The 23268-nt window shown below is 40.5% G+C and overlaps 3 protein-coding genes across 3 annotated transcripts; all 3 read left to right on the forward strand.

The window, feature by feature from the left end:
• Positions 1 to 3299: 3299 nt before the first annotated feature.
• gdpd3a (glycerophosphodiester phosphodiesterase domain containing 3a) lies at positions 3300 to 9853 on the forward strand (the record flags this gene model as incomplete). The annotated part of the gene is made up of 10 exons (XM_079564969.1): positions 3300 to 3624; positions 3722 to 3764; positions 4967 to 5102; positions 6130 to 6175; positions 6720 to 6838; positions 6966 to 7055; positions 7145 to 7278; positions 7364 to 7423; positions 7512 to 7563; positions 9725 to 9853. The coding sequence occupies exons 1-10, from the start codon at positions 3489 to 3491 to the stop codon at positions 9851 to 9853; spliced, it is 945 nt and encodes a 314-aa protein (XP_079421095.1). The 5' UTR covers positions 3300 to 3488.
• A 3747-nt stretch (positions 9854 to 13600) lies between these two features.
• ypel3 (yippee-like 3) lies at positions 13601 to 16807 on the forward strand. The gene is made up of 5 exons (XM_079564834.1): positions 13601 to 13956; positions 14700 to 14818; positions 14907 to 14950; positions 15520 to 15628; positions 16239 to 16807. Exons 2-5 carry the CDS (start codon positions 14702 to 14704, stop codon positions 16326 to 16328), a joined length of 360 nt encoding a protein of 119 aa, XP_079420960.1. The 5' UTR covers positions 13601 to 13956; positions 14700 to 14701; the 3' UTR covers positions 16329 to 16807.
• Positions 16808 to 19320: 2513 nt separating this feature from the next.
• atp6v0ca (ATPase H+ transporting V0 subunit ca) lies at positions 19321 to 22098 on the forward strand. The gene is made up of 3 exons (XM_079563874.1): positions 19321 to 19582; positions 20677 to 20860; positions 20983 to 22098. Exons 1-3 carry the CDS (start codon positions 19510 to 19512, stop codon positions 21185 to 21187), a joined length of 462 nt encoding a protein of 153 aa, XP_079420000.1. The 5' UTR covers positions 19321 to 19509; the 3' UTR covers positions 21188 to 22098.
• The last annotated feature ends 1170 nt before the right edge of the window (positions 22099 to 23268 follow it).

Below are 23268 nucleotides of genomic sequence, written 5' to 3' on the forward strand. Positions count from 1 at the left end.
TGTTTTGTTTGTGGTTTTTTTTTTTTGGCTAGCTTAAAACTGGCCAAGAAAACACCTTTCGACCGGGCCCCGCTTGCCACCATTTCTTGCCACTGAATGGAGTTCAACAGTTGCCAGCCCATCTCTAAACTCTCTCCGGTTCTGGAAGTATATTTTCCATTACTTTTTCCTATTCTCATTTGCGGAGTTATATTTGGGGCCCCTGATGACTGTTTAATTAGAATATTGTTATCATTATATAATAGGGGGGTGTACATTGACCTGGGGGCCCACGAAGGAACCCGTTTTCCTTTTTAAATATAGAAAATAATACAAATAACAAAACACAGGGTTCGGGGGGCCCATGTAAAACCTTGCCCCGGGCCCCAACAAGTCTGTTATCGGCCCTGTATTATGAACAATATTTTAATATAATTTTATGAACCGCAAAATGTGTATTTTTCCTTCATGTAAAGCAAACAAATGAAAGAAATAATTGCACCGTGGTCAGTTCTTACCACTGAATAGCTAAAGTCTAACCTAATTTAAAGGAAACATTTATGGGATTTTCACTTCCAGAACCAGGGCCTGTTTTGAGGTCTGCGGGACCGTCGAGCTCCGGTGAACATCTTACTACTGGGTAACCATGGCAACGAACGGAGGACTTGCACTTAACACGCAACACATTTGTTCGACATCCTCGAGTCTGAGGCCTGTCTCTTTTTAAAATGGCTGTTATTAGCGCTATTGTCGTTATATTGGTGAACTGTTGTATTTTTTTCATTTTTTACATAAAGGGAGTCAAAATTGCGTTTTTTTTTTTCTTTTCTTTTTTGTCAAGATATTTTTATTTGTAATTTTTTGTTCTTTATTTCTCTTAATTAATGGGCGTGATTATAATTATTATTGGCTATGTTTTCAAAATGGCGGAAACGTTTTATTTTTTCCTCTTATGAATTATTTTAAACGATATTTGTAGATTGTCAAAGAGATATGCGTTATTGAGGGTTATAGTCTGTATATTCTATTGATATTATGAATTGAATGATTAACAAATACAGTTATATAAATATTTAATAAAATTTCCTGATACTGGTAAAATCTGTTCAATTTTCTTGTTTACAAATGATTGGTGTACCTGCTTTGGGGCTTATTAAACTTATTTAAAAAAGCTTGTCCAGATGCATTCTTTTCTTGTAGCAAAAGATAGAAATATATCCTCAGTATTGTTTTACAGGAGACAGAGCTGCTCTAATGAGGCCCTTAACACTCAGCATCGTTTACTACAAACATTAATGTCATATTGCATGGAGTAATTAGGGGGGTCTGGGGGTCCTTCTCCGGGATTTTATTAATGAATTGGTCACATTTAGTAACTTTCTTGCATTATTTTACTTGGAACAGAGATTTGAGATTTCTGATGTATGCAATATTGTGTGTCCAAATGATTTAACGCAAGACTAAGCTCTGGGCCAGGCCTGACATTGCCTATCCTGTCACAGGGTATTGTACAGCACTTTTTATTTGAAGGAATTGGTGAAAAATATAATATTAAATATGTCAAAGCCTGACGCTTTGGAACACAGTGACATGCACCACCACCTGCTTTCAAACTGCCAAACCCTTGGATCCCAGGACAAACCACTAAGCCACAGTCGTCCCGCTGTAGACGGCCTACAACACCAGGATGGCCTCTCATCCTGGTTCTAACAAAGCCTGACCTCCTGAGTTTCCATGTTCAGGCGAGATGTGAGAATCCCAACATAGTACTATAGTATATTACTGAGTATAAGCCAGCTAGTCAGACATTACTGGTGCCTGTTCTGTGTTTTCTTTTGGTTTATTCTTCCTCAGGAGCTGAGAAAGTGTATCCAGATCTGGACTAAGAACATTCTTCATTGACGGTCTGAGTGTTCACAGCCTAGTCCTCCAGCCTTCTTTAGTTCGTCGCGTGCGATCGTCAGAAGAAGCTGAGCTTCAGCCGGTGCGGGAAAGACACTGTCTCATCATCTTCCCTGGGAGTGGAGAGAGGTCTTCCAAAGTGAGTAAAATATGCAAACACAAAAAGACCCAAACCCTGCCCTGGATTAGAACTGGGGTCCATGGCCTCTGAGGCAGGAATGCTAACTGTCATAACAGTCACTGTGCAACATTACCATTACAGCTCAGTAACAGCAGGTTCTAAAAATGCATAAGCCCCTTTTTCCCATTGATTCCTATGTGTTTTCATAACAAATATGCAGAACATCTACATGAACTTATTTGTATTCATCACTATGCCCTTGAACGCTTTCACACCAGTGATTCTGGTGATAACCTCTTTTTCCCATTCAGTTTTGTACATGATTGACATCCCTGCCTTGTGGCTTGTTGAAACCATGGGAGAAAACTGAGAAGTTTGGCCTGTTGTAGCAGCAAGCATCTTTGAAAACATGTCTCAGCTTGGGTTTTCCCAGAGCATTCTTTGGAAGTCACTGTGGCTTCCTTCCTTACCTGTGTAGCTCTCAATCAAAGTCAAACAATCATTTTTTGTGTAGGTGAGGGACGTTTGTTGTCAATCTCTCCCAAAATGATTTACTCTTTGACCCATTCACTGTTCTTTTTGTGTGTGCGTTTTGCGGGTGGACTTTTCCTGTCTTTGTGTCTTTTTGTCACGTTGCCCCTCTGTTTGTCGGTTCACAGGAACAATCTAGTAACACTTTGTCTTACTGTTCTGTGCTTTTGCCATTCTCTCTTCTGTTTACTGCGGATGGAGAGAGTTAAGTACACATTCTTATATACCACAACCTTTGTCAAACAGTCGCGTTAGGTGCATTTTGACCAGTCACACAGTAATAGCTGCATTTTTATTACTACTTTCTGGTTCAAGAAAGGGAGAGCGAAGCTTCATTTGACTCTTTTACACTATAAAAAATCAATATATCGAGTGACTGATATTTTTAAGTACAGCCAACAAATGAAAAATATCACTTTCAAATAACAGAACGATTATCTGGTTAAAAAAAAAAGATGAAGAAAGATTTTTTGTCACTATTCACTCATTTTGAGCCGTAATTTTATTTTTTTTCAATCTGGACATCCAGGGATACAAGTGGTATTTTCAATCATATGTATTGTACACAAAGCCAGTGGCTCCACAAAAGCTCTTTGCTCATAGTGATTCCGTTGCTACAGGCAGGGGAGAGGCCAGAGTGAGGAGTGCTGACTTACTGCCTAGTATTTTATTAACTTTTACTGCTCTGTTGGTTTCAGGTGCTTTGGCAAACAATCACCAACAAAGAAGTCTTAATTTTCTTTTTTTTTTCATTCAAAGGTTGGGACTTGCACATTCTTGATACCTGTTACCTGTTCGGCGAGTTCTTATCATGCGTAAAGGGACGGGGTTCTCCGGACATGCAGCGTATCCAGTTTTGTTGAAGGTGTAAGGACCGAGGAGCATTCTTCAGTGTCAGTCTCGGGAGTTTCGCAGCCTTCGTTGGTTTGTGGCGGGGGATCAGGACGCACTGAGGATGAGCTTTCTCTACTTCGTCCTGCCGGCACTGGGAGGGTACGCTCTCACCTCGCTGTACCTGCTGAAGAACCCCCATGTTCTGCACAAGAGGAGGCGCACGGCTTTCTGGGCCAGGCACATATCCCACCGAGGAGGTAAGGCATGCCGGGACAGCAGTCAAAACACGCGTGGGAAGAGGTGTGCGTACTTTATGTTGAGACTGTGATCTTACAGTTGTGTTTTTGTCTGCAGGATGTGGAGAGAGGATAGAGAGCACCATGGAGGCATTTACCAAGTCAGTATTGAACAATTGTGTCTTTGTGGTTTTTGGTAATGTCATATTATACCTAAAGCAAGGTTGAATGTATGTGACAAAGATCTGATTCAAATTAGCACAATATATTGAAAACTTCACATATTTGTCAACTGTCTTGAATATCACAAAACTACTTCAACAGTTTAATTCAAACAACAATTGTGAGGTTTTTTTTTATTCAATTGTGTCAAAACTAATGAAAATCATTATGTGACGCCACAGTGACCAGTGTTGTTGGGGTTACGCCATTAAAGTAATCCAACTACTGATTACGGATGACTCCTTCTAAGAATAATCCAGTTCTTTGATTACTTACTTATTTCAGACTCAAAAGGGTCCATAAAAACATGTAATAGAGACAGACAAACAGAAACAGAGAGAAAGGTAATCTGATTATTTATACTGGTTACTTTCATTTAAAAAAAGATGCATTTCTGACATTTTATGAGTAATAATACGTTTTCAGCGGTCAAGATATTATGAAAAGTACTCAATAGTGACTTAATGAAGTAATTATATCTAATGACCAGTTTTGCAATTGTAATACCGTTACATTATTCCGTTATTATCTTATAGTAGTGAATTACTTTAGTAATCCACTGTTGGCAACACTGCTGATGAGCATACCTTTGAATATTGACGTTCATGGAGACAATTACTCAATTGTCATTTTACCTATTCTTCAAAGCTGCTCGGAAACCTGTGAGGAGTCTGAGTCTGAGCAGTGACTATGAGTATTGTCCACTCGATACTTGAATGCAGACTCAGCCGCCGCCCGAGAGTGCTTGGAGTTTACTTTAGATTCTACTAGAAGTCCTACCATTCTCTTGATATTGTTTTTCTTAAATAAATTCCACTTAGTATGCATTTTTTTGCTCATGTTAAAATGCACTCTCAATGTTAAATTATTATATTTAACACATTTTACATTCTTACCATTTAAATCTTTGCAGGACCTTTGACTTCTGTGATTTTTCTTTTTTCTCCTACTGACATTTTAATTTAATGGTTGAGAACCCCTGCTTTAGAACATACTTGTTATTAAAGGTCGTTTGTAGCCTGAGGCTTTCCATTAAATGTTTGACTTCAGGTTAGTCTGTGTAGGTTAATCTCTACATCCAGGCACAGAAATGTCTAAACTGATCATCGGGTCGACTTGATTGTCTTCATTTCTGCCCTAGTGCTGCGGAGCAGGGCACCCAGATGTTGGAACTGGACTGTCACTTGACGAAGGACGGGCATGTGGTCGTGTCACATGATGAGAACCTGCTGAGGCAGACGGGCCTTGACGCCACGATCTCTTCTCTCACCCTACAGGTGCAAACACGTGTCACATGACAGATGACGAGAGCCGGCAACACGAGTAAACGGACCTAAAGTCTTCACAGGGACGAGTTTAGGAGCAGCTTAGAAGAATGTAAACAACAACCACTAGTCTGTTATTTTATGATAAAAACACATTAGACTTCGTTAGATGTTCCACACTAAGGTCTTTATTCACAAAACCTGCTTTTGTAATTTATCAAACAACAAAACTCATTTCATTCCACTATCTATAACAAAGTGAGTTATTGATAAGTTCTTTAAGATGCTTATGGAGGACAGTTCAATACACGGACATGCCATACCTGTCAGTAACTGAGCTTTAACCACTGGAGGTCTGCACTAGCACTGTCGAGATTAGGATTTGATTGGAGACAAGTGCTGGGATTGGGGGAAGTGAAAGGGAGTCCTTTTTAGTTTATTGAAAATTAGTTTTGGAAGTGTCCAAAACAAACACAAAAATGGAAACATAAACAACTTTTGTATCATGTAAAAAAACAAAAACATTAATTCGGAAAAAAACCAACAACAACAGGCAGGTAATGGTTTTAAGATCTTTTACAAAAGATCTTACTTACCTCACCTTTAAATCTGCAGATTATCAGAGGAATTGGATTGCATGAAGATAAGATAATATAATAAATAAATATATATATAAATAAAGGAATTAGAGCCCTTCAAATCTGATACGTATAAATCTTTATGTGTATCTTTATATATTTGACTGCATTTAAATTTTATTTTATTTAATCTGGTCAGACGAGGTTGCATCATAAGTCGGTACTTCTTTTTTAACATTTTGTAGTGTATGTACTAATATATATGTAATGTATGTACAGTATATTTCTCCTGAACAAAGCTGGATTAGATTTAATAAGTTACTTTAAAGTTAATGTTTAGAGCTGGTGTTAAATGTTGATTTTTATCACATGAAAAAAATGTGACATTCCTTCATTAAATATAAACTCTTCTTATTTACAAAAGCTTGGGTTCCTAAGTGTTGATGCTTTATGTTCTTTAGGATTTACCTTTATATAAAGAGAAACTGGAGGTCACGTTCAACCAAGGTACTTTTTGAGTTTTTAAATCTATGTATGAACTTGTGTTGTACCTTTTTTTGCTTTGGTTGTACTTTATAACTATATCACTGTAGTTTATTGACATGCTAGCTTGCATTGTGCTGCTACCATACTTTCTTTCTTTCTTTCTTTCTTTCTTTCTTTCTTTCTTTCTTTCTTTCTTTCTTTCTTTCTTTCTTTCTTTCTTTCTTTCTTTCTTTCTTTCTTTCTTTCTTTCTTTCTTTCTTTCTTTCTTACATATGAAATACAAATTCCTATAGAAAATAGATGATAGACTTACTTCCCGGGGGACCAGGGACGTTTGAAAGTTTGAAATCTCTAGTTTCGAACACCAAAGCAAGTCAAATCACTTTCTGTCCCAAAGTTATGTCCTAAAGTCAGCACGGCTATAGATGGCAAGGGCAAGTTGCAATTCGACGCCCTCTCCACAAGATGGCGCCTTAGACAGCTACCTAGGTCACCTATGCCCCTGCACTACACTTTCCTAATATGTAATAACCACACTTGCTCCTTTATACCTATGACCCCGCAGGGCACTACAGCAGTGGCTCTGACCGGCAGCTCGCTCTGCTGGAGGACGTGTTCAGGAAGTTTCCAAAGATGCCCATCAGCATCGAGATCAAAGAGGACAACGACCAGCTCATTAAAGAGGTGTGACACATTCCACGACATCTCTTCATCAGGATGCAGACGAGATTATGACCTGTGAATTTTATATATTTTTTTGTTCTTTACATTAAAATCTTGCATCTCTGCGGTGTGTCTTTCTGTGTGGCAGGTGTCTGATCTGGTTAAGAGTTACGCCCGTGAGGAAATCACAGTATGGGCTTCTGTAAGTTCCAGCATCATGAAGAAATGCCTCAAAACGGTACGTGTCCCCAGGGGAGCCCCAAACATTTAGACGATTACAAACAAATGCAAATCTGTGGTGTGACGTGTGCTTTTGTTTTGCCGCAGAATGACGCCCTGCCACATAGTTTCCCCGTGATGAAAGGTGTGTTGCTGTTGCTCCTCTTTTACACCGGCCTCCTGCCCTTTGTGCCTCTGAAGGAGAGTTTACTGCAGTTCTACCTACCACGTGTCATCAACAGGTCTGTGCATCGTCCCACTGTGTGACGCGATTTCACACACATTCGCCACATTTCTGAAATCTTTTTGCATTTTCATCACCAACAGGACATTTATTCCTGAAAGACGCATCTTCAGGAACAATCTAGTTGTGTGTTTAATAGAAAAGTAAGTTGATGTTTTAGTGAATGATTCTTTTTTTATAACGTATAACAAACACAGGGCACACAAAGCAAATAAAATGATGTGTTTTCAGGCTGACAATGAGGAGAAGTCTGTTTAAACATCTTGCGGCTCGAGGCATTCAGGTACATTTTTCTGCAGTGATATGTAAAATGAGGACCACAACAACTTGAAAGTCAAAAGTCCTTCAAAAATGTGTCCGCAACAGAAGAAGTAATGTGAATAAAATAGCTTTAGTTTTCACCCAATAAAACCTGCAAGTAATTTAGCATCAGCGTGTTCACGATTTATGTCAGGTCATAATGTCAGGTGGAGGGCAGGGTCCAATACAACTCTATGGAAGAAATACAGTTTTTGTAAGAAATCGGTTTTCCTCTTCAGTATTTGATTCACAAACCTGCCACGTTATTTTTATGTCTTATTTTTTTGGCCAGCATCACACTCATGTTTTTGAATATTGTCACCACTTTTGGATGCCTTTATGAGAAAATAATTGGACATTAGTTTATTGTGTGCTGATAGAGAAGACAATGACCTTTGAGTAATGACTGAGATATTAACCAAACCCGCCAGCAGTGTTAATTTCATCGACTGTAATATTTAGTCTTAAAGTCAAAGTGTTATTTTTGACGACTAAAATTGGACTAAAACTAAATTAAAAGTTTTTCATGAGACTAAAACTGTGACTAAAATGTCCAGATATTTTAGTCGACTAAAATAAGACTAAATTAAAATGAAAGGGAGAGACTAAAATCATCCAAACTTCTATTGACCGTCTGAAAGAGCCTCATATCATGTAAATTCTCTGCCAAAGGATCAGCTCTGAGCTTTATTCATGTGAGAGAAGCTCTATAAAGCAGAGGAACAAGATTAAATATGATTATAATGAATATTATAAATGCAAAGTCGAATTTACTTGCAATTTTAGTCGACTGAAACTAGTCTAAATGACTAAATCTCGACTAAAATTGAATAGGTGGCGTTCACGGTTTAGAATGTGATGATGTCATAATGTCAGATGGAGGGCAGGGCCAATGCAATTCTATGGGAGAAATGCAGTTTTTGGAAGAAATCTCCAAAACGAAAAATGACAAATGTTTTTCCTCTTCAGTATCTGATCGTGATTGGATTCACAAACCTGTGAGATTATCTTTATGTCTGAAAGTCCTTTCTTTTGGACAACATCACACTCATGTTTTTGCACATTGTCACCACCTTTTAATGTTTTTCAGAGAAAATAATTGCACATTAGTTCATGTGTGCTGACAGAGGAGACAATGAACTTTGTGACAGTTTGTGTTTCATGTGGATTCCTCCAGTAATGACTGAGATATGAGCCAAAAAACAAAGGCATAAATACATGCATTTTGTCAGTTACCATAGTTACCGTCAGTTGCCCTCCACCTCAATGTTAAACTATAGGCTCTTTAGAATGTTGTGATGTCACGTGAACGCAACCTATTACTGTCAAAATTAACACTGCCCGCCAGTTACCATAGTTACCACAGTTGCCGCCGTGGAGTTTTCAGTCGCCCACCACGGCTCTTTAGAATGTTGTGATGTCACGTGAGCCTATTCAGCACATTACAAGCTGATGGGTGACCAACAAACACCTTTATAGTCGTCGGCCAGATAAGAATTTCTTGTGACTCCGACACTAATGCTGCAAGTGCCTCGGACGTTGCCTCATGCTGTTATTCAAAGTCTCTGCGGGATGAGCTCACTGCAGTTGCCCTGAGTGTTACCCAAATAGTTATAGGATGTAAACAATGAAGTGATCATGGGCTGTGTGGCCCTGTCCGCTGATCCTGACCAGTCATGTCTACATAAGAATAGTTTGCAATATATAGTGTTCAAGTATATATATATATTTTTAATTAAACTCTGAAATTATCATGTAACAGATGTAAACTCTCTATTTATTTGTGTCCAACATGTATGAATATCTCCTGTGTGGTTTAAAGTCCATGTCTTTGAGGCATTGAACTCGTCCTGGCCCTTTCAGCTCTTAAATTCCCTTCAGCACCAAGCATATATCTCATTGTGCAAAGTTGACACTGATAGTTATACCTTTTCCAAATGCTTCGCTCTTCATTTGCCAGCAGGGGGCACCAGGCCAACCCGAGCGTTTTAGGTGTCGAGTATGAGGAAAATGTTGCAAAAATGTAAAGTAATGAAATGTAAAATAGTGATGCAAGTTCCCCTGGTGCCCTGTTCCCTTTAGCAATGTGTAATTATCTGTAAAGCACGGCAAAAATGTAACTAATAAGTGTTGCATGTCTTTAGGTGCATTTATTTGTCTGCAACAACGACGAGGACATAAAAACTGCCATCGATCTCGGAGCCACCGGGGTGATGACCGACTACCCGACGCTTCTGACAAACTACCTCCGCAGAAACAACGATTTAAACTAATCAAGTTGCCGCAAAGCTGACATTTAGACCCCATAACATTTCACACTTTAAAGCAGTACTAAGTAACTTGTTTAGCTTAATAAATCCTTTCCGTAGTCATACAAGTGTTGATGGGATGATTGGGGGGGGTTTCATCTCCCCCTGGTGTCTCAAACCACAATTGCAACTTCGCCGTCTACGGGTCGGCGGCCCCAATACACACTAATGGAATCACGGAAAAGAAGCCAACGGGCTCGCGGGCAAAGCTAGTTGCGGGTTAGCACCACTTAAACCTTTCTTTTTTCTGTCATAATGAGTAAAAACTTAAAGAGGGGGTATTCTGCTTTTTTCAGTCACATAGCACCAGTCTATATCACACTACAATGATGAGCAAACCTTCTGTTGGTCTGTAAATGCAGTAAATTAGAATAACTGCCTTGTATAAAATGTCTCTCTCAAAATGGCTGTAGTGAATGTCTTGAAATAGGCCTCTGTCTCTTTAAGAACCTCTGACCCTTTCCGACACGCCCCCTCCACACGCTGTCTGTGGCATCAGTGGGGAGGGGGTTCTGCTGAGGAGCAGTGGTCGGTTACTCGGCTGGTGACGAAAGCTCGGAGGCGTCTCCAGGAGGTGGGGGCGTTCCTAGGAGGACTCAGGCAAAGCTGTCCCTAAAATGGCCGCCATCAGAGTTTTTACAGATTACTCAAAAATACGTGAATGTGCCAGAGCAACACTTCAGGCATGTTTTTAATGAGGGAGTGACATGATAACATGATGTAAAGCTTGAAAAAGTCGATTTTGCATAATACCCCCCCTTTAACATGCTACGACACCTGCAGTGGCGCTTATGGCCTCTAGGGGCATGAGTTACTTAGTGCTGCTTTAAATAGAACATCATACAGGCTTTGTTTGTGTGTGTCTCAGTGATCATTAGGAGCAGGTTTGGTATGGCTGGCCGGTTTGTTTATGTTTTGAGTCGACCATAGCAACAAATATCCTGGAAAACTCTGCAATTTGGCGTTTAGTTTTGTTGCTGTATTGAGACTCCATTGTCTAACCTGCCTAATTAAGTCACTGTATTAACTGAGCGATTATCTGCAGTAAGATGTGTATTATACGAGCTCCACCCACATTCTTTTGAGGCATTTTCCCCGGCAACAAATCTCCCTGTTCTTGTGTGACTGTTTAACAAGCTCTCTGCCACGTGACTGCATCCTGATAAGAAGAGAGAGTGAACGTGACTGACTTGTTTTTGACTGTGGTTTGATTATTAAAACAATGACAGATCGCATTTACAGCGAATCCAAACGGCCTAAGACTTGTTTTTCCCGATTTGAGCAAGATTGAAAATGAAATGTAGTGAAGTGCGCTGAGGTGTGTGCGCAGCTGCCATCACCTGTAGCATAGTTTTCCAGGTCAAGGTCAATGTCCAGCTTCAGTGGGACAGTGTTGTGTGATAAGCATCAACTGGTCTACTGTGGCAACAAAGACTGCTTTATATGTGGCCAGTCTGACAGCACTGATTCAGTATTTATGATGGTGGCGTAGGGCAAAGTGAGTGAAGGTAAACTCAAATCACCTGAGGGATTCATTCTTAGACCAGAGCATGTTTGCAATACTTACTTGGCTGCCACGTGACTGGTGGCCAACAAAGCCAGAATGTAGACTCCTCCAGTTCTAAAAATAGCATTTCACTTCTCGGGGAAATGAGTTTAACTTTTCTTTTTTTTCCCCTCTCAAAAACCTTGACTGTGCAAATGCAGACACGCTTATTAGCACATGTTATGATCAAATTAAGGATTCATTCTCCCAGATCAGAGGCATGTTTATTAAAACAATGACGGTAAGAAATGTGCAGCTACACTATCAGAGACATGTTTAAGTGCAGCGACAGTAACTGTGTTCATAAACATGTCTCTGATCAATGAAAGTATGGAAGTGCAGCTACACTATCACAGACATGTTTATGAACACAATGAAAGTATGAAAATGCAGCTACACTATCACAGACATGGTTATTAACACAATGAAAGTATGAAAGTGCAGTTACACTATCACAGACATGTTTATGAACACAATGAAAGTATGAAAGTGCAGCTACACTATCACAGACATGTCTATTAACACAATGAAAGTATGAAAGTGCAGCTACACTATCACAGACATGTCTCTAAACACAATGAAAGTATGAAAGTGCAGCTACACTATCACAGACATGTCTCTAAACACAATCAAAGTATGAAAGTGCAGCTACACTATCACAGACATGTTTATTAACACAATGAAAGTATGAAAGTGCAGCTACACTATCACAGACATGTTTATGAACACAATGAAAGTATGAAAGTGCAGTTACACTATCACAGACATGTTTATGAACACAATGAAAGTATGAAAGTGCAGTTACACTATCACAGACATGTTTATGAACACAATGAAAGTATGAAAGTGCAGCTACACTATCACAGACATGTTTATGAACACAATCAAAGTATGAAAGTGCAGCTACACTATCACAGACATGTCTCTAAACACAATCAAAGTATGAAAGTGCAGCTACACTATCACAGACATGTTTATTAACACAATGAAAGTATGAAAGTGCAGCTACACTATCACAGACATGTTTATGAACACAATGAACGTATGAAAGTGCAGTTACACTATCACAGACATGTTTATGAACACAATGAAAGTATGAAAGTGCAGCTACACTATCACAGACATGTTTATGAACACAATGAAAGTATGAAAGTGCAGTTACACTATCACAGACATGTCTATTAACACAATGAAAGTATGAAAGTGCAACTACACTATCACAGACATGTCTATTAACACAATGAAAGTATGAAAGTGCAGCTACACTATCACAGACATGTTTATGAACACAATGAAAGTATGAAAGTGCAGCTACACTATCACAGACATGTTTATGAACACAATGAAAGTATGAAAGTGCAGCTACACTATCACAGACATGTTTATGAACACAATGAAAGTATGAAAGTGCAGCTACACTATCACAGACATGTTTATTAACACAATGAAAGTATGAAAGTGCAGCTACACTATCACAGACATGTCTATTAACACAATGAAAGTATGAAAGTGCAGCTACACTATCACAGACATGTCTCTAAACACAATCAAAGTATGAAAGTGCAGCTACACTATCACAGACATGTTTATTAACACAATGAAAGTATGAAAGTGCAGCTACACTATCACAGACATGTTTATGAACACAATGAAAGTATGAAAGTGCAGCTACACTATCACAGACATGTTTATGAACACAATGAAAGTATGAAAGTGCAGCTACACTATCACAGACATGTTTATGAACACAATGAAAGTATGAAAGTGCAGTTACACTATCACAGACATGTTTATGAACACAATGAAAGTATGAAAGTGCAGCTACACTATCACAGACATGTTTATGAACACAATGAAAGTATGAAAGTGCAGCTACACTATCACAGACATGTTTATTAACACAATGAAAGTATGAAAGTGCAGCTACACTATCACAGACATGTTTATTAACACAATGAAAGTATGAAAGTGCAGCTACACTATCAGAGACATGTTTATGAACACAATGAAAGTATGAAAGTGCAGCTACATTATCACAGACATGTTTATGAACACAATGAAAGTATGAAAGTGCAGCTACAGTGTCTCTGATAGCCATAAAAGGCTCCTGAACAGAGCGCTCTGATTGGTTGACCCACATTGTTGACGTCACAGTCGCGCGCTGATTGGTCGCAGATTTGTTTTGCACTCTTCAGTCTCCTCAGTGCGTTCACACTTCCTCCTCAGTGTTTTCATAAACAAACCACATTTGTCTCCTACCTGGGCCCCGACACACTCTGCCTTCACTGACCGGGAGTGCTGCTGAATCCACTCTTCATCGAAGACTTGAGCGCGTCCCGAGCCGCGGGTCAGACCTACAGAGGGAAACAACAAGACGCTACTGTTGTCTTTTTGTCTGACCCGCTGACGCGTGGTGCAGCGCATCGGACGAATCTAAAACGCGAAAATAGCCCGTGCACCCTGGTGCCAGCCTTTCCTCTGAACCAAAGGGCCATTGGGGGCACGTTTGCCGTATCTTCAGGTGAGTGCACACAGGCTGTTGTGTTTCCTGCATTGCGTGCCTTTGCTCCTGGCGGCAGTGGCTTTGTGTTGGCCACTAGCACACTTGCTAACACAATAGCTAGGTCAGTGCAAGCACAGGGTCTTTAGTGTTACACAAGTTCACAGATGGATCAACATATGGTTTCTCACCTGTCGGCCTGTCTTCCTCTTTGGTTATTACTGTGAACACACACGTGCGTTACCCAAACTATTGCGTGTTGGCACAAGTCTGCTCCACATCCTGTGTTTTGAAACTCACTCCACCGCAGCGTAGTCTAAATAAACCTGGGTTTAGAGGAGATAACTTTAACTCGAGCAATGCAAAGTCATAACAAAATGTAGGCATATAAAAACAGTCCTGACACTACAGTTAATAAACATCCAAACAAAAGGAATTCATGGCACTGTGACTAATATGACTAACTGCTAATGTAATTGTTACTAGTTTTATATAGACTTATAGGCCTATTATAAAGCCCAGTGTACATATCTAATACACATTCAGTCTGAGTGTGTGGGTATTGTTGGATATTTGATGATCAAGTGAAAACAGACTGCATAGGTGTAACATATTATATGTTGTTGTTGTTATTATGTTAACATATTATGTTACACCTGGAACTACTAAAAGAGTAAAAAGTTATAGAAAAGGAGTTGAAGGAAAGAAGCTTTCACATCGGCCTCTGAACCCTTGTATTATATTTCACTTCCTGTTTCTTTCAGACATGGTGAAGCTTACAAAGGCCAAGACTTTCCAGGCCTACCTGGACTCGTGCCACCGGCGTTACAGCTGTGTGCACTGCCGCGCCCATCTGGCCAACCATGACGATCTCATCTCGAAGGTTGTACTTGGCAAACCCTACAAAAGTCTGTCAGGTTTTGAAAGGTTTCACTGAACCACAATGACTGACATTTTGTTTCTTTTGACAGTCTTTTCAAGGCAGCCAAGGCCGAGCCTACCTCTTCAACTCTGTGTAAGTCTTAATATTAATAGGATATGAATTTGCTACTATTTTATATGATTTTTGTTTCTTTCATTCAGTATTTAAGTTGTGCATTTGTAACTCTGTGACCTGATCATAAAAGCTCATTGTGGTCATGTTTTAATAATAATAATAATAAGAGTACATTTTATTTGTAATATTTTGATGCGTAAAAAGCTACATTTGTAATCTTGGTTCACCAATGGAGCTGCAGTCCATATACAAGACTTCTCTCTCGCTTTGACTCTTATCCCATCTGCAGACCATGGTGTATCGAATATAACCAGAAAATTGGCTACGGTTCCTTTCAAAAAGTTTCGTTGTAAGCAAGTTCTCAGATGTATTTACGCAAACTGCATGGTCAACAGATAAGTTAATTTGCTCTGGTAGTTGTTGAAGTCCAGTTGGCTCACATTAGTCGTGGTTCTCTCGGTTAGTAGGTCAGTAGAGTGCGACCTTCCGCTGCAGTGGACCTTTTCCAACTCAAAGAAGTCCACTGTTAAAGTGTAACCTGGTTTGAGTTTTGGCGATTTCTCCTAAAGCTGCGTTTTGACTTGCAGAGTAAATGTCGGCTGTGGTCCTGCAGAAGAGCGGCTGCTGCTCACGGGGCTCCATGCAGTAGCTGATATCTACTGTGAAAACTGCCACACAACTCTCGGATGGAAATATGTAAGTTTGACTATTGTGTAAAGTAGAGCTGCACCAGTCTGGACGAATATTCAACTGTGATATTTTTCAGTCGAGTAAAGCAGTAATATCAAGTCACGGCACACATTTTACTGGACCGATATTATGTAAAAATTAGCCATGTTATAGTGTTATATCCTCGTTTCTCTTGCACTTCTTACTGTAGACTTGTATATTTTGTACGTGCTCAAAACGCAAGGCTACACTGTGATATTTGCCACATGGAGGGATCTGTGAAGTTTTTAGTCTCCAGACACCTTCACCAGACTCTTCAAGCTCTGTTGATCAACCGATTTCTGTTGTTATTGCTTTAATCGCAAAAAGAGGATGTAGCACCCTCTGCTGGCGTTTAGTGTAACTGCATTTTATAACATCTAAAGAACTAGGGGTATTTTTAGAAGTATTTAACATTTATGTAATGTTACAACAAAAATATCAAGGTATCCCAAGCTAGCTTTAAAAAGCCTGAGTAAAGCATGATATAGAACCATCACAATCAGAATGACTTTATTGGTCTCATTAACATTAGAGAGATGATTGAAATATGAGCTGCTACAATAAGAACAATAACGGCGACTGTCTTTTTCTACAGGAGCAAGCCTTCGAGTTGAGTCAGAAGTACAAAGAGGGGAAGTACATAATCGAGCTGTCCCACATGATCAAGGACAACGGCTGGGACTGAGCAGGAGAGAGGGCACTGTGACTTTTAGAAGTTGTATCTTCCTCCATCTCACATACGAGCCATTGCTGTGCCACACTTTCACTTTGTGCAGTTTCGCCAAGAATAGCATGTGACGCCTTCTCTTTTCCCTGTTCTTCACATTTCCTCAGCAACTGCGGCCACATTCGCGGGTGTCGATATCCCAGTTGCTCGTGCGGGGCCGGGTCATGGAGTGAATGAGTGTAGGGTTTGGCCACAAATCTCTCATCAGAAACCTCAATTATTAATGGAGGATGTGGGGATAATACGGATTACAGCCTGCTTTTATATTCTTTGGTCGAAGTGTAACTTGGAATACTTGCCTAAAGCCACACTGTGTAACGTTTCGCTCAGTAAATACAATAGAATACAAGCATTTATTTCTATATGTTTCTGTTCTGTAGAAATGTGTCCATATTATGTGTGGACAAGCCTCTTCCCATGCCCTGACACATAACTTGGGAGCGGGACATCACCAGCTGGTCTCTGGGGTTGCAGATATTAAGTGTATTTGGTGCTTATCCAAATGCTTTACATTAATGGCCCACTGCAAAAAGAGCATGGCATATTTGGTTTTGGATACTGGAATGTTCCACGGTGTGGCTTTAAAAGGGTCCAGTGGGTAACCTATTTGTACAATAGACATTTGCCTATGACGCTATTGGTATCCGGCTGTAAGGAAATTAACCAAATATAATTATCTTTTTGGGCAAAAGATGAATTATCAAAGGCAATCAGGGTTGAACACTGAATCCCACAGTCGAGGAGGTGGAGCATTTTGTGTACAAGTGTGTTTTTGTCTGTTGGTTTGCGTTTTAGATTTAGGTGAGACGGCTTAGAGGTGTTGTAAGTAGGATTCACATCTAGCACTTGCTCTGCATAGATGGGATATTATACTTTATGCTGAAAACATCTGTCCTCTTTATTTGTGTAACACTGAGCTGTCTGCAGATATATGTATCCTTGTTAGAACAGACCAGGCTTAATGTTATGTAGCATATTTATGGTGATTTGTATGTGCTTCTTTCATTAAAGTATATTATTTTAAAAAATGGTGTATCAGTTTTTAATGGTGTTATGGCTACAACATAATGAATAGTTTTATGCAGTATTACATAAAAATTATCAGCAAGAAAGTTCCAGAACGCCACATCGATAGGCGGATCGGTGCTGCGGACGCCATAATGGACTGTTGTGGTGAAGAGGGAGGGGAATGACCAAAAGGACAAGATCGCGGATACAAGCGGCTGAAATGAGTTGGAAATGAGAGGGTGGCTACCTTTCGAGATCGGGTGAGGAGCTCAGTTTCCCGGGAGGAGCTCGGAGTAGAGTCGCTGCTCCTTCACGTCGAGAGGAGCCAGCTGAGGTGGCTAGGGCAACTGTTCTGGATGCCTCCTGGCCGCCTCCCTCGGGAGGTGTTCCAGGCATGTCCGATTGGAACAAGGCCTCGTGGAAGGCCTAGGACACGCTGGCGGGACTATGTCTCCGAGCTCGCCTGGTGTCTTTTTTAAATTTATTTACAAAGCATGACAATTTATATCATACAATTTTATCATACAGTTTGTTGATATTAAAGTCCGCTTTGTAAAAGGGAATCCCAGAAGTGCAATGCTTATGGACAGGGACCCACAATTAAAATATACAACCGAAGTGCAGAAGCAAAAGAAAAGAAGAATTACAAGGAAAAAAGCAGAAATTTAACCAACCCACAACCACCCACCAACAGGATCACAAAACAGAAGGAGCCTGTTAAGTTTACCCATCCTGTCTCTACACATCATAATATTCACAATCAGATTTACATAGTTTGTGTGTTTATGAGATATTCCATGCTCCATCTGTGCTGAGACTGCTGCCTCCACGACCCGGCCCCGGATAGAGCAGAAGATGGATGGATGGCAAAGAGGTAGTCCAATTGAGATCCGCAGTTCTCCTTTTCAAGGGAGTCCTGGCCAAGAAGCAATTGCAACACAAGACCTTTCATATAAAAATGGCAAAACATTTTAAGTGAATTTTAAAGTACTGTATCTTCCCAAAGTGTTAATTGGATATGTAACAAAGTATAGGTCCAGCCTGATTTTGTTTCCAGTTATGGTTAGTTTGTCCTTTATGTATATTGTCGAAGCAGACATTTCAGAAAATACACCTTGTGTGTGCACAATCTTTTTATAGATTGTGAACAAACAGGTTTACAATGCCATGACAGTGTTGCTCTCTGGAAGTTGTGAAACGTGCTTACAAACTCATTCCTGTGAAGAATTGGGAATAAAAAATGCATTGCACCACAGCAAACACAAGTGAAAATGCAAATATAATATACTAATAACTCTGGTATAGGGCCTTTAAATAGTGGGGTGCTCCTTTTCACTTGTAAGACGGGTCACATGATCAAAGAATTCATTGAAATGCATTTCAAATGGCATGTGGTACAATCTCCTGACTGTCATGTGTATTGCAGCTTACATTCAGCGTAGAGAGGCTGTGGAGCAAATCACAGTATTAGAATGATAATTTTCAATTCCAAAGTGCATCTTAACATTGTAATTGTAGCGTGCCTCAGAGTGGTGTGCATATACATGTAGGCTATGTAAATGGCCCAGCTGAGGAAAGAGATTATAATGATTTTATTTATTTACCTGTTTATTTGCTCAGACACTTTCTCACAACCATCTCCACAATACAAACATTTGTGGCCCTCAATTACTGGCTCGAACAAAGTCGCACAATACTGGCCCCTAGCGTTTCAGCCGCAGTCAGCACACTTGCAGCAGAACGTACCAAAATGCACAAACGACGGTCAAACAGTCCTCCTGTTTACTCACCGAAACAGGGGGTGGGGGATATTAACACAAAGGCGTCTATAAGTTATTCTAAAATGTTGCAAGCCAAACGTAAAGCCTGTTAAAGGAAATGATAGTGCTGTAGCGCAGATCCATGGTTCACCCCCGCGGGACGCTCCGATGGACGCTTCCGGGATGGCTGGTCATGTGACTTTTTCCGCTTCGCCATTTTCCCCTTCTGGACCGGTGCTCCTACTGGAATCTACGTTATCGCCCGTAGCCCGTGATTTCGCCTGTCCCGAGCTAACACGGGGGTTGAGAAGGATTCAGAAGAAGACAGACTGATTTAGTGGCCCCGTAGCTTCCAAAAAAATAGATCCAAAATGAGTGAGGAGAGCCCCGAGTACGCGCCTTTCTTCGCTGTGATGGGAGCCTCCGCGGCCATGGTCTTCAGTGGTAACTCAATCAGTTTTTCCTTCATCTGACACTCCGATCAGTTTCACGCCAATAGTCAAATGTTGATGTAGGTGCTGAGGGCGAGTCGCGTAGATGTTCAGAGATTCGCTAAAGGGCGTCACGCAGGTGCTTAGACGTGGTCACGGTCCTCACACCTGCCAAAGATGCGAGGAGGGGGGCTGGTTCCTACAGTGAAGTGGAGCTGGACAGTCATTTTAGTGTCTGATCTCACAAACTGTGACCACCTCACCGCTAATCCGGGCCTCATCTAATGCCGGCACCGAGAGATGCCTGTTCGGTCATTTCTATCGCAGCTGAGGTGGCGAGCCCGTGGCAGGTCCAGCACCAGGCCTTCCAGGAGTGACTGTCATTGGTCAACATATGGCTCACGCGCGAGCTGCCTTCTTTCGCAGTGACAGGCAGCATGGCAGATCAGGGGGAAATAAATCCACACCCATCCCGAAGAGGGTTGAAGTAGCACTTTTATAGTTATGGATGTTTCGGGAATGTTCTTGTTCTTAGGATTAGTGTGAAGGGGGGGAAGCTGTGGTGAAGGTGCAGGTGTTTAGAGAACAAAATAATATTAGGGATTTGTTACAAAGCATTGTTATTATGAGCTCTTTTTAAATTTAAAAAACAATTTAAATATTGCATATGGAATGTTGTCAGTCATGGATAGTGCTGTATTGTGGAGTTACAGTAGTTGTATCCTGCATGTACTTTATTCAATTTTTCAATTGTTATTCAATTATTGCAACAAATGTGTTCACATTTGCGGCTATTGCACACTAGCACTGCATAATTTAAGAGTTTGCTTCTGTAGCACTTTTCTTCTGTCACACAGGGAGATAGAAAGTAGTGTGAACTCAACAAAACACCTCGATCATTTACTGTGTCCATTTTCATTGTCGTGTAGGAAAGCTGTGGCATCATCAATTCTTAAGAAAGCAAAGAAAAAGTGCATATAGCGGCCAAATATAATAATATATAAATGGAGTAAAGATATCATGTTCATAGCAAATACTGTATTCTTTAAACATTTCTCTCCCATAATGTGAGTCTGATGATCTTCTAACGGACTCTGTGTTCTTTAGCTCTAGGAGCTGCATATGGAACAGCGAAGAGTGGCACAGGTATCGCTGCCATGTCTGTGATGAGGCCAGAGCTCATCATGAAGTCCATCATTCCTGTGGTCATGGCTGGTATTATTGCCATCTATGGATTGGTGGTGGCTGTGCTGATAGCCAACAACATATCAGAGAAGATCACCCTGTACAAGTAAGAGACCACTTAATGAGGCGCATGTGCGGATCTGTGTCTTGATGAAACATATAATTGTCAGTTTTCAGCACTTTTTTGGCCAAGCTTGCATCCAGTAACGTTTGTGTCCTGTTTTGTAGGAGCTTCTTGCACCTCGGTGCCGGTCTGAGTGTGGGCCTGAGTGGTCTGGCAGCTGGCTTTGCCATCGGTATTGTGGGCGACGCCGGAGTGAGGGGCACTGCTCAGCAGCCACGACTTTTTGTCGGCATGATCCTGATCTTAATTTTTGCTGAAGTCTTGGGCCTTTACGGTCTCATTGTGGCCCTTATCCTATCTACAAAATAAGTGTCTACATCAGCACCATCTCATTCATTCCACATCAAAGCAGCAAGAACAAATAGGAGATTTTCACCATCATCCATTACACCTGTGGGTCTGGCAGGATGGGATGGCAACAGAAACATTTAGGCAAACAGCTCCGTCCTCTGTAGATGTGATGTACCTGCGTTGTTTTTGCCATCCGGTTGTGTCAGGTCTTGTGCATATTGAATGGGCATGAAGACGTAGTGCTTGTTGTGGGATGATATGTGGACAGTCTGCCTGTTGTCTGATCTTAACCTGTACAGTGATCCAAAGTCCCTCCACTCCCTGTAAATGTAGTGACCAGTCTGTGCTGTGAGTGTGAGTATAAGCGTTTACCTTTGCCCCTCTCCAGGTGTTTGTTTTTTTGTTGTTAATTCTGTCATTTTTCGTTTGAGATTGCTGAAAAGTTGTGCACATTAGTATTTTTTTTTTTGGGACCATTTTTTAATCATAATGGTGAGGAGATATCAGGACTTTTTCACTATTTATGAAAACTTTTACTTTATGAAAGTGTCTAAATGGAAAAAATGTTTATTGAAAACCCTGTATACATAAAATATATAAATGATCTGTGTATAGTTAGATTTATTGCACTGTGGGTAATTGTTGGAATTCCTCTGGATGTAGTGTGAATAATAAATGGAGGATGTCCACATGTGTTGATAGTGTGAGTGTGTGTATGCGTGTGCTGGAGTGTGTGTCTGAGTGGACGAGTAACCTGAGCACTCAATGAATGCAAAGTGGAGTTATGTTAAATATGACATTCTTACACACTAGTAGTATCATTGATCTGTAGTGCTGCTGTCTTTTTTGTTTGTATTCGGTTAAGGTGCGAGCTCACTGTTCAGCCATGCCTGTCAGATTTCCAAATAAAACTCAACCTCCTCCAGAAAGCTTTGGTCAAATATTTTTCTAATGTCCAAGAAAAGTCAATGTTACTACTACATATTCTCTGCACCTTTTGTTCTTTTAAAAATCAACCCTCAGTTTCCACATTGTTAAAAAGAAGTCTTTTACGTCAAGGAGAGTTGTTGATGGCTCTAACCTTCTGAAATATTCCAATATGGCATACAGTAGGAACCAGATGTTTACATATACTGTATAAAAATGACACATTTGCATTTTTTTTCTCGCTGTCTGACATGAAAAGTCAGAACACCCCCCCTACATCCCTGGCTGCAATTTCAATACACTTAAAGGTGCCAGGTTCATTGGCTAAAATAGTGATGGAAATGACCAGCCATCATACAGATCATAAAGAAGGCGGGTTCTGTGTCCCAGAGATGAACGTGCTGTGATCTGAAATGTGAATATCAACCCAAGAACAAATGCAAAAGACCTGGTGAAGATGCTGAAACTGGTAAGAGCTTGTCATTATCCAGAGTGAAACAAGTAGCTACTGTACCGACATGGGCTGAGAGGGTACTCTGCCAGGAAGAATTAAGCCCTTACTCCAAAAGAAACATCAAAAAGACAGTTTGGAGTTTGCTAATTAATAAGGATAAAGACAGCATCATGCTGTGGGAGGGACTGGTGCCCTTCACAAAGTAGATGGCATCATGAAGAAAGAACACTATGTGAAAATATTGCAGCTACATCAGCCAGGAAGTTAAAGCTTGGGCGCAAATGGGTCTTCCAAATGGACCGTTCCCAAAGCATACGACCAATACTGGTTACAAAGTGGCTTAAAGATAACAAAGTCGGTGTTTTGAAGTGGCCATCACACAGTCCTGATCTCAATCCAGTTGAAAATGTATGGGCAGAGCTGAAAAGGCATGTGATGCAAGGTGGCCTACAAATTTGGCTCAGGGGAGACCGGATATGGTTGTAGCACTTTTTGCTTCAGCACCAACTCACAGAATTTTTGAACTAGAGTTCACAAATTTTCATACAAAGTACCCACATTTGTTTTTTACATTTTTATTTGTCCTTTATTTATCCAGGATAAAACTCATTGAGATTAAAAATCTCTTCTTCAAGAGTGTCCTGGCCAAGATGCAAGGGAACAGATGGCACCAATTCAAACCTCTGCAAGAATATCACAGACCTCGCAAGTTGATGTC

The sequence above is a fragment of the Gobius niger genome (genome assembly GCF_951799975.1).
Source record: "Gobius niger genome assembly, chromosome: 10".
NCBI lineage: Eukaryota > Metazoa > Chordata > Actinopteri > Gobiiformes > Gobiidae > Gobius > Gobius niger.